Here is a 12428-nt window from a genome sequence, read left to right on the forward strand (position 1 = left end):
AATGTTATTTTTATAGTGTTATAAGCAAATGTAACACACCACATTTCCCCATGGGGATTAACAGTATGTTGGATTTTTGGTCAACAGTGGCTCCAAAGTGTAAGTGAATGGGCGTGAATGGGTGAATGGAAAAACTGTACTGTAAACCAGGTTTGAGTGGTCATCAAGACTAGAAAAATGCTATATAAAAACAGACCATTTACCATTTAAACACATAATCAGCTACACTTGTTAGACATTAGATAAGTCACATATATGCAAGTCACAAGCAAGTCTCAAGTCTTAACCTTCAAGTCACAGTCTTAACTTTCAAGTCACATGTCTTAACCTTCAAGTCTGACGTCTTAGCCTTCAAGTCTGACGTCTTAACCTTCAAGTCTCAAGTCTTAGCCTTCAAGTCTGACGTCTTAACCTTCAAGTCTGACGTCTTAACCTTCAAGTCTCAGTCTTAACCTTCAAGTCTCAAGTCTTAGCCTTCAAGTCACAGTCTTAACCTTCCAGTCAGTCTTAACCTTCAAGTCACAAGTCTTAACCTTCAAGTCTCAAGTCCTCACCTTCAAGTCACAAGTTTTAACCTTCAAGTCACAAGTCTTAGCCTTCAAGTCTCAGTCTTAACCTTCAAGTCTCAAGTCTTAACCTTCAAGTCTCAAGTCTTAGCCTTCAAGTCACAGTCTTAACCTTCAAGTCTCAAGTCTTAGCCTTCAAGTCTCAGTCTTAAAACTTCAAGTCACAAGTTTTAACCTTCAAGTCTCAAGTCTTAGCCTTCAAGTCACAGTCTTAACCTTCAAGTCTCAAGTCTTAGCCTTCAAGTCTCAGTCTTAAAACTTCAAGTCACAAGTTTTAACCTTCAAGTCTCAAGTCTTAGCCTTCAAGTCTCAGTCTTAACCTTCAAGTCTCAAATCTTAGCCTTTAAGTCTCAAGTCTTAGCCTTCAAGTCTCAAGTCTTAACCTTCAAATCTCAAGTCTTAACTGTCAAATCTTAAGTCTTAATCTTCAAGTCTCAAGTCTTAATCTTCAAGTTTCCAGTCTTAATCTTCAAGTCTCAAGTCTTAATCTTCAAGTTTCCAGTCTTAATCTTCAAGTCTCAAGTCTTAATCTTCAAGTTTCCAGTCTTAATCTTCAAGTCTCAAGTCTTAGCCTTCAAGTCTCAAGTCTTAATCTTCAAGTCTCAAGTATTAACCTTCAAGTCACAAGTCTTAACCTTCAAGTCTCAGTCTTAACCTTCAAGTCACAAGTCTTAATTTTCAAGTCTCAAGTCTTAGCCTTCAAGTCTCAAGTCTTTTTTATTAATCCCCCTTAGGGGATTGACCCATCCTAGAATTAGGAGCAGTGGGCTGCCACACTGAGTAGCGCCCGGGGAGCAATGGGGGTTGGGTACCTTGCTACCTTGCTCAGGGGTACCCCAGCCCTTTCGACCTAGTGGGGACTTGTTCCCTTTCCACTTGGCCACAGGCTACCCAATCTTCAAGTCTCAAGTCTTAATCTTTTTGTTGTTTTGATTTTGAGGACTTTGTCATATTGACCACTACACAGAGTATGAGGCCTGTCTTAGGAAAAATTCATGTCAATGAAACTGCCAGTGTCATCAAAATTAGAAGTCTGGACACCATCGTTTTGAACAAGATACTCAAATGGCTTTGTCAAGTTTTCATTATGACATTTTATTCTCTCAGTGTTTTCCAATGCAAAAACAAAAGGTCAGAACTCGATGACACTACCTGAAAATGCTCAAGACAGCACTATACACTACTTGTACGTAGTAAGGTTACACACACAAGTGAGTACAAGACACTGAATACGTTTACTGTATATGCTCTTTGCAATTCTCCAGCATTGTAGCTTTTGTGTTTGATTACTGTCCAATACTACACATACATGTGTATATATATATATATATATATATATATATATATATATATATATATATATGTACCTGTGCTCCCTACCAAATGTTTGAATGATTGAATTCACGGTGGTTCTTCCAACATTTGGTTGCACCCTCCGACCAGCCTCAGCCATTGTGAGGCCTTGATTGACAACATGGTCCACAACTGTAGCCCTAATGTCATTGGGAATCTTCTCCCTCTTCCCCTTCCTCCCTGCATCCTCACCCCTCTTCCACGATGCTGACCTTCCATTTCTGTGCCACAGAATTGTAGAAATGGTTCACACTATGTCGTGCTTGGTTCATACATGCTTGCCAAGTGAGGGTTGATGGGATTCATCCCTGAGTGACTGTGAACAAGTGGCTCGTCATTGGTTACAACTCATACTTCACAAACCTCCTCGTGAGTGAAAGCTGAAGTTCACCTGAGAGCAATTGTTCAATTTAGAAGACGTTTCCAGGAAAAAACGGTAAAGAAAGGTATAAAATGTGCTTGACACAATTTGACAATTTTATATGTAATGACTCAAGCAATGAAATGAAGACTATTAGTTTTATTGGGAACGACTGTTCAGCATCCATAAGTATAGTTCATTTTGACTGACGTGACATAAGCAAATGATAATGTTAAAAACAGAGGAAGGAGAAATGTGCACACATGACTAAATGTCGTGGAGGTTGAACTCATTCTTACAAGAATGTTCATTCTGATCTGACAAAAGCACCAAAGCGACTGAGAAAAACTGTCTTTCAGTTGTTTACAGAGTCTCATTGAGTTCAGTGTGAGGGAGCAGGGACGAAACAGCCGCACCTGATTCACTGTGCACTTATAGCTGAATCTTGATGAAGTCCACATCTACTCGAGGTGTTAATTCCATCATTAAATCAGTGACATGTTTGACAAGGAAACACAAAGTAGTTTTCAGCAGCTGCACCACTTTTTCTCTCAGGTTGCAGTTGGTGCTGCTCTGTAACCGTGTGCGGCAAAGTGACCTTGATGAAGGAAGAAGCTAGACGGGAGTGATTCACCACACAAACACAAAGATAGACAGAATCGGGGAGAACGATGCAAATTTGAAGGTGTGGCAGTTAAATATGCCACAAAAGAACTGGATTGTGTTGGGAGAAAACTGAAGGTGCAGGAGAGTGAAGGAACGACGTAAAAGAAATGAGAAGCCAAACAAACCGATAGGTGAGGTGGAGGAGTGACTCACCACTCCACTGTTTGATTTTTTTTCTCCTTCTTTTTCTCCCTACAGGCAATCTGGAGGTGCAGTCATCAAGAACAGGTAAGAGGGAGGATGAGAGATGGGAGGGAGAAAGAGAGTGAAAGTAGGGAGGGAGGGAGGAACAAAGAGAAGAATATTACACTGAATGTTAATTAAACTCACACTTGAACAGGTGAGGAAATACATTACACACACTTCATTGTCCTGTCAATAAACTGTGAGGTGGTGCAAATGTGTGTGTGTGTGTGGTGGTAAGTGTAGACACACACACACACACACACACACACACTTGCACAGCTATTCCTGTTCCTGACACCACATTAACATGAATTCATTTGAGCAGCCATAACAAAACCTTATCTGTTAACTTCTATATTCACTGATATCACAATAACCCTAATCTGACCACAGTTCACATGTTAATCCTGACAGAAATGAGCTTCTGCCTCATTAGGATTAGGGATGAGCCGATATGATGTGTAATATAGTATCAGTATCAGTATCGGTATCGGTATCGGTCTGGTCGGATATCGGACAGATAAAAATCCGATCAAATCCAGAAATCCTACATATTACGTGCTTGACTGCGGACAGACTGTGAACGTATCAGCAGCATGATTTTAGCTGAGTCATGGTCTGGGCTGCAGATGATATTTGTTACACAGTTGGAGCAGGAAGTCTTTGAAGTGTGTTCTTAAGCTCCATCGTTGAAAAGGTCTGAAATGACTGTGTCGGACTCATATGCACATACACACACAGTAGTTTTGCTTCCTTGCTGACACTTTATTCCCTCCTTCTCCTTCACCTTTGACCCCTTCACTCCCTCTTCCTCCTGCTCCACTCTTCCTCCTCCCTCAGTCTTGGTGAGGAGTTTTACAAGGAGGCTATCGAACACTGTCGCAGCTACAATGCCCGTTTGTGTGCCGAGCGCTCCATGCGTCTTCCATTCCTGGACTCCCAGACCGGTGTGGCCCAGAGCAACTGTTACATCTGGATGGAGAAGAACCACCGTGGACCAGGTGTGTGTGTGTGTGTGTGTGTGTGATACCTGGGCAGATGAAACTGTGTGTGTGGGTAAAGTAGTTGTAATCCTCCAGTGCCCAAGTCTGTCTTGTGTTAGTATTGTCTTGTGTTGTGTTTTCCAGCTGTTGTGCTACATAAATTGTTCTCTCCAGTCATGTGTCCTTCCTTCCTTCCTTCCTTCATTATTTCCTGCTCCTTCTTTAGATGTCCTACCTTCTTTTGTTTAACTTTCCCAGAGGGGAAGTGTTTTCTCGTCACTTTTCCTCAGTACCACCATCAGTGTGTTTTGGCAGTGAATCAGACGCTCCTGTAGGGCAATGATGCATCGCTGGCACCGACTATTCCTGAGAGAATGCACTGTCTGTGTCAGTGTGTGTGTGTGTGTGTGTGTGTGTTTGTTTAGGATTTTATTTCTGGCATAAACATTGACTTTGTCAGGACCAGTAGTCCTCATGCAGACGAAAACCTGGTCCTAATGAGGTAGAGCCTCATTTCTGAGTGAAGTGGATTAAATTATTATTAAATTAAATTAAATTAAATTAAATTAAATTAAATTAAATTAAATTAAATTAAATTGTATTTGTATAGCTCCAAATCATAACATACATTATCTCAAGACTCTATACAGCGACAACATCATGCAGATCTCTGACAGAACCAGACTCAAAGATGTGTTAGGGAGTGAGTGTGAGGGAGTGAGTGTGAGGGAGTGAGTGTCCCACAGAATTCTAAACTACAACAACAGAATTTATGCTGAAAAATGCATCACATTGATAAAGATTTTCTTTGAGGACATTTTAGAGCTTTTTTATGCTACAAAGCTAATGTCATCGGGCTTAGTTGTAGCCAACTTGCTACTAAATGTTAGCATGCTAATTCACTAAGCTAACATGTGTTAGCATCACGTTCAAAGCACCAGTGAGTCGATCCTCACAGGCTGAACGTTTCTTCATGATATGAACATAAGCCGCATTCATCCATCTTTACACAGTTATATGAAAGTGTGTGATTCTGTGTGTTTCAGGCCATGCCCCGGGGCAGTTGTACACATACCCTGCTCGCTGCTGGCGCAAGAAGAGGCGGCTAAACATCCTGGAGGACCCGCGGCTCGTACCCATTGAGTTCAAAATTGGTAAGGGCCAGATGGAATTGGCATTAGCATGAACCATTAGCGCCACTGAAGTGGTTGGATCAGTGAAATACTGGACATTAACACAAAAACCCTCAAACTGACAACACTTAACAAATCTCATTAATATATAAAATAAAATGAAACAGACCCTTGTTACCACATTGTACCTGATTAAAGGACTCTTAAGTTCTTGATTAAACCATGGAGCTTAAGTGGACTGGACCGAAGTCTTCTAAGAGATTTAAGTCCAGTCAATATTTGTTATGTCAACATAATAATTATTCTCTATGATGTTATTTAGCATCCACTTTAATATTTCTTTAGTCTTTTTAGCAATTCCAATCAAATGATGGTCACTAAACTGGAATGGATCATTTATAAACATGACACTGATCTTAAACTTAACACATTCTTATCATTCTTTCACTGTGCACAAGATCTCAAAATTCCAGTAAATATTTATATCCCCAAAAAATGTATACCAATTTTATTTATAAAGCATATTATTGAAGGGCAAGGTGGACCACAGGGCAGTACATAGGACACTGTGTAAGATTTGATGCTGATATTTACTGTAGATGTTTCGTGTGTTGATCCAGAACAACCTTTAAATAAGGAAGATGAATTTCAGATTTCTTCTTCTCAAACCATGGCTGACTTTCACTGGTATTTAGCTCTGTGCTACTTCACCTCTCTTGTCTGTAGATCTCTTATGTCAAGTAAGGAGCTTTTATTTTTATGTGTACATAGGCACTGAACATAAACAGGTTTGTGAAATGAACATTATATTGTTGTTCTACAAGAATTTCCAAAACACGCATATCATTTATACATCTGTCATATTTAGAGCTATTTTATTAACAACAGGCAACACGACCAAAAATATGTGTACACGTGTACACGACACACACACACACGCATACTCTCAAGAATAACATGTACAAAAAGAACTCATAATCATTCATCTCCTCGATTCATTCATATTAATTCATTCAAATCCACTCCTTTTAAACGCCACATATAAGTCAAATAAAAGTAGCTGATGTTAAATGATTTATAAAAAGAGTTCTGTCAGTTTATGTCCATATGTGTTGATTAGTGTAAGTTCCTGTTCCAGGCTTGTTTCTATTATTTGATGTTACTTCTGTCCAATAAGTTATTATTAAGTTATTAAGATACTTGATGACCTCATCACAACTTTGTGACTGCACACACACACACACACACACACACACACCTCCCAACTCTACTGATTATGACGTTAATTACAGAGAGCTATTGTCAGTGATTGTCCTCACTTCCTGCCACGTCCGCTGCAGTCACCTGTTTCATGTTTTGTGTTCCTTTGTCGTTTAACATGCTGATCACAGTGTCAATTCAGGACAACGATCACGTTTAATTCACAATTTATATTCGATTATTTTATCATGAGTTTTGGATGTTGTCCATCAAACCCTAACGCTCGTGCCATTATCACACTTTTGCTGGATCATCTGCACATTTTATTTATTTAAAAGCTAAGAGGTTCAGGTTCTATCACCAGTGAACATCGAAGCATTAACCTGAATATATAAATAAGATCTTTTCAAGGGCGGCTCAGTCACATGATATTTATGCTGAAGTCCTTGGACCTCCATGTTTCCTCGGTACTGTGACAGCTCAGATGAATGTGTGTTTTTTGACTGTAAAACTGTCTCGCAGACTACGAGGCTTCTCTAAAGAAAGAGGGGGGAATACCTGACGGCCCCGTGCTGGAGTCGCTGCTTGCTGGGGAAACCTTAGACAAGAAGGTAGAAACCAAGGAAGAAGAGCCCATGAGTGAATGTCAGGTAAGACTTTTGATCTCTAGTCCTTTCTTCAGTCAACTTCATTTTTCTTTCTGTTGTGTTTGTTTGTTTTGTTTCTCTCTGCTTGGTGTTAAATAAGTGCTTTTTATTATTCTCTATACGTCATCTTTGAAAGATACTGGTGTTTTAAAGCACTGGTAACATGCAGTTCAGTCTATCAGGGGTTTATTTTTAAACTTATTGAGACAATCTTATGAACATTTTGGACGACCTCAGCACTGGTAACTAGTGTCCCACATTGTCCCACATAAAAAGTATAAATGTCCTTCAATGACTTTGCTCTGATCTGATTAGATTTGACATAATATGAGTGTACACTGTACAGCAAAAGGGATGTGGAGGAGCTTAAATGGGCTTAAGTGTGACAGCAACTAGTTATTGAATATTATTTAGATCGTAAATATCAGTTATGTCATCACATCAGAAAACAAAATTAAAATTATTGCTCCAATAAATCATGAAAACGTCCAAGGAGCGTGTACAAATGTACACTTTCAAATCCATCAAAGAAATATGTCATCACAAGAAGAGACGTCCGACACAGAAATCTACTACATAGATCAGTTTCAAAGTCTTGTGATGCCCGTCGTGATCAGCAGTGCTGTCTATAAACACACCAGACTCCTCTGTTAAACAAAGAGATTTTAGACATTTCCCTGGTAATTGTTGGAGATTGAGCCACGTTTTTAGAATCGTCAAGTCTCTGTAACTGATCTACAGTTCGGCTTTGTTCGGCCTGATTCTCGTGTCGGACGTCTCTGCCTGTGACGACACTCTGACGACGTCACGCACAGTTTCGCCTCAGGAGCTACTAAATAGAGTAGCAGGCACCAGGTACTATCACTGCCTTAATCTCAGATACATTAATCACAACAATTAACGTGTTAACTTAGACAAGCCCTAAATACAAACACTGAATATGGGAGAGAATTCCAGATTTCTGATCCTTGGCGGAAAATGTGAGTGGAGCTGAGGAGACTGAAGCTACACGTGAAATATGGATCTAATGGACTGCAGTAAATAAACATTTGTGGTCACCCTTCAGTTTAAAAAACACGACTGATGTCAGGACTCCGCCTGTGAAAAACTGCCTGTCAAGTTATTTATTTCAGTAAAAGTTTGGATATATTTTGTGTCTTAATGTCGTTTCCGGCCCGACTGTATAATCAAGCAAACACCCTCAAGCTCAGCAAGACGACGTGCAGCGTCATGACCACTCGTGGTTTCTCACCTGCAGAAGCTGCTTGTCGGGGATTTCCCTCATGAGCTGGAGGTGGATGAGCTGGAAGAAGATGTTCCTAAGAGAAAGAACCGCACCAAAACACGGGTAAGACATAGACGTCGTCCACCTTTGTTTTTCCATTCCATTTTTATTAAATCACACATGTCTTTTTCTTTCCATTCTATTGGAGGATAATCAATTGTTAACAATGTATTCTGAAAAGAATCACACACACACACACACACACACACACACAATCAGACACCAGCTTTGCTAATTGGAGCTGTTGCTCCCCTGCTCGGTGTCATCAGCCCCCTCCTGCTGGAAGTGCAATTTTACACTGAGAGCAGATGATTAGAATGCAAATGTGTGTGTGTGTGTGTGTGTCTCTAGTTGTATTTGTTGTAACTATTCGGGACCTTTTCTGCCATAAATACTCATTTTGTCAGGACCAGTTTTCCTCATGGAGACCTGATGCAGAACCTCATTTCAGAGTTGCTGGTTAGGTTTAACGCTACGGTGAGGTTATGGTTAGAGTTAGTCATGACCTGCTTATATGTGTGTGTGTGTGCGTCTGTGTGTGTGTGTGCGTGTGTGTGTGTGCGCGTCTGTGTGTGTACACTACAGGCCTACGGTGTCGGAGGCATGAGGAAGAGACAAGAGTTGCCTGCCATTGAAGACAGAGACAAGCCTTACGTCTGTGACAGTGAGTTCATATGTGACTTTATATTGAATGACTGTACATGATTGTGTGTGTAACACATCGTACATGTGCATGTGTGTAACACACCGTACATGTGTATGTGTGTAACACACCGTACATGTGCATGTGTGTAACACACCGTACATGTGCATGTGTGTAACACACCGTACATGTGTATGTGTGTAACACACCGTACATGTTTGTGTGTAACACACCGTACATGTGTATGTGTGTAACACACCGTACATGTGTATGTGTGTAACACACCGTACATGTGCATGTGTGTAACACACCGTACATGTGTATGTGTGTAACACACCGTACATGTGTATGTGTGTAACACACCGTACATGTTCGTGTGTAACACACCGTACATGTGTATGTGTGTAACACACCGTACATGTGTATGTGTGTAACACACCGTACATGTTTGTGTGTAACACACCGTACATGTGTATGTGTGTAACACACCGTACATGTTCGTGTGTAACACACCGTACATGTGTGTAACACACCGTACATGTTCGTGTGTAACACACCGTACATGTCGTGTGTAACACACTGTACATGTTTGTGTGTAACACACCGTACATGTGTATGTGTGTAACACACCGTACATGTGTATGTGTGTAACACACCGTACATGTTTGTGTGTTCCAGTCTGTGGAAAGCGCTATAAGAACCGCCCGGGGCTGAGTTACCATTACACTCACACCCACCTGGCAGATGAGGAGGGGGAGGAAGACTCGGAGCGACACACACTACCCTTCCAGCGCAAGAACAACCACAAGCGTGAGTGTGCGGTCTGAATATTAAAGGGTCTATACGTAAAACATATTAGCCTTTTAAAACAGGTCCTGCAATCCCAGTTCAGTGTGACACTGTGTTCAGGTGTCAACCTCTTACTTACACATGAATAGGTCACAGATGAACCTATTTGCTTGATATTCACATCAGCAACAGATGGAGAGTTTATGACATGATGAGAGGAGACAATAACAAGGAGTTTAAAATATGATTTGTGTTCAATATCCACTGACAACGTGAGTTCTGGCACAAGAGAGAGGTGGGGTTATGACATCATTGGTCATCACGTGATGGGTGGAACAACTGGACAAAAATCTTCTTCTTCTCCTTCATCTTCATCAAACCCCATTCGGGTGAAGATCAACAGCTGTCCACGGACTCACACTGGACGCTAAACCAACTGAACTTGACATCGCTTCCATTCTCTTCATCTTTATACACACAATTATCATCTTTGAAAACCTCCCCGTCTGAAAATGACTTCTTTTTCACCAAATAACTCTTCTTCCCATTCACTGTGAAAGTTTCCATTCTTTTTTTCAGCCATGTTTTTTGGGTAAGAAACCGCACCCAGCTCCTCATTTTTGTCCTGCGCACAATACTGACCTTTGACCCAGACTCGGTCAGTGTTCATGTACACGTGAACATTTTCAAATGTCGGTGATGATGCTTCTTTTCATTAAAACTTTGAAAATGTAAAGCCATCCATGCTGTGATGTCACTGAGGCATGTTACGCTTCAGGGGAACATACATTTGAAAATCGTCTGCATAAAAATGAAACGGCAATGTTTTCAAAAATAGATCCCAGGGGAAGCAGAAACCATCAGAACAGTAGGGGCCCAAGGATTGAGCCCTGCGGCACTCCACAGGGGACAGGCGCCTTAGAGGACTAAAAATCACTTAAATTAACATTTAACACAGAAGCTTCTATCAGCCAAATAAGAACGCTCCATAATATCATGATGTTATCATGTATAAAGTGTATATAGTAGTTATTATAATTAAAACCCTCGGTTTTGCTTAATGCCTCCAGCTCTGGACCCTGACTGTTACATAGATCATCCATTACAGTGAAATGTGGTATATTGCAAGCTACAGTATGTCCAAGTTTGAGTTTTACTTTGTGTTCATTCCTAATTATTAGTGCCGTCAAACGATTAAAATATTTGATCGCGATTAATCGTATTAATGTCATAGTTAACTTGCAATTAATCGCACATTTTACCGTACGTCACTGACAGTAGATTTCATCACATTCTTGACCGACCAGCACACGGCTTGTTGTCCCAGACTCCTCCCCTTTTATAAACGCAGGAGCTGCAACACCCACTCTACTGCTCCCCACTCTTCCTCCCCTCCTCCTCTCCCTCACTCAGTTCTCTGAGCCCACTTCTTGGCATTTATCGCGTTTGCTTGAGAAGAGAGGGATTTAGCCTTTAATGTGAGCCTTTAATAACCACAGCCTGTAGAAACAGAAAATTCTCCTATAATGCAAATAATTAGACGTTGTTACGCATTATTAAGTGATTGTTTTGGGTTTTGTTTTTTAAATATAATTTTGTCAATTTTTTATGTATTTTTACATCAATAAAATATTTAGTGCATTTCACGAATGTATTATAAATATGATGATTCAGTCATTACAGATACTTTATCAGGATATGATAAACCCTAATCTAAGACTGAGTTAATGTACAGTATTGGCCAGCCCTTCACATCACAGAGAAATAACAGTGAACACAAGGTAAAGTCAATATTTATGATTCTATGAACAGGTCAGGTTTCAAACCTCAAACAAAATGACCGTTCAGTTTCACTGAGCTCCATGTTTTCCTTGTTTCCACATACGTGTAGAGTATGTATCCTGTGCGGGTTTGGTCAGTAACTGTGAGGAAAATGGTTTTAGTCGTTCACACGTAAAACCAAGACAAATGATTTCATCCCAGTTCTTTGTTCCTCTCGGTTTTAAAACCATCAATTAGCTGTGAATGAAACAGATAAATGAACTAAAGCACATTACTGGTTTATACTGTACAAAAGTGTCCAGACTGGAACTATACTGCCTCTCTCTTAATTGGCAGTGTGGATTTTTAAATTGGCCTGTCTGACAGAACAGCCGGGCTCAGTGTATGCATGTGTGAGGCTCTGCTCGTATTTGTTACCTCTTTAGGACATTTGCTGGCATAACACTGACTTTGTCAGGACCAGTCGTCCTCATGGAGACTCATGGAAAACCTGGTCCTAATGAGGCAGAACCTGGTGGGACTGGTTAAGTGTAGCACTAAGATTTCAGTCGTGTTAGGTTAACGTTAGAGTCAATGAAGAGTCCTTAGAAGGGTAGCTGTGCCAACCTGTGTGTGTTTATATATGTGTCTGCGCGCACACACGTTCACGCTCTGCAGGGGTGTGTGTGTGCGCACGTGTGTGTGTGTGTGTGTGTGTGTGTCCATGCTGCAGTCATTTGAATCATCCCCCTTCACTCCCTCCCAAACAGTCAGTAATAACACACACACACACACACACACACCATGGCAGCTAAGCTTCCTTTTTCATTTCAGCAGAGAAGATTGCATTTTCTA

At 40.7% G+C, this 12428-nt stretch overlaps 1 protein-coding gene across 1 annotated transcript in view; it reads left to right on the forward strand.

Annotated features, from left to right (window-relative positions):
- Nucleotides 1-12428, forward strand: part of dpf1 (D4, zinc and double PHD fingers family 1) — a 38556-nt gene that overhangs the window by 8067 nt on the left and 18061 nt on the right. Inside the window, 7 exon segments of the mRNA XM_044032746.1 lie at nucleotides 3145-3174; nucleotides 3973-4133; nucleotides 5162-5269; nucleotides 6971-7098; nucleotides 8354-8443; nucleotides 8966-9044; nucleotides 9702-9833. Coding sequence (XP_043888681.1) covers nucleotides 3145-3174; nucleotides 3973-4133; nucleotides 5162-5269; nucleotides 6971-7098; nucleotides 8354-8443; nucleotides 8966-9044; nucleotides 9702-9833 — 728 coding nt within the window.

This window comes from Solea senegalensis, linkage group LG8, assembly GCF_019176455.1.
Source record: "Solea senegalensis isolate Sse05_10M linkage group LG8, IFAPA_SoseM_1, whole genome shotgun sequence".
Taxonomy (NCBI): Eukaryota; Metazoa; Chordata; class Actinopteri; order Pleuronectiformes; family Soleidae; genus Solea; species Solea senegalensis.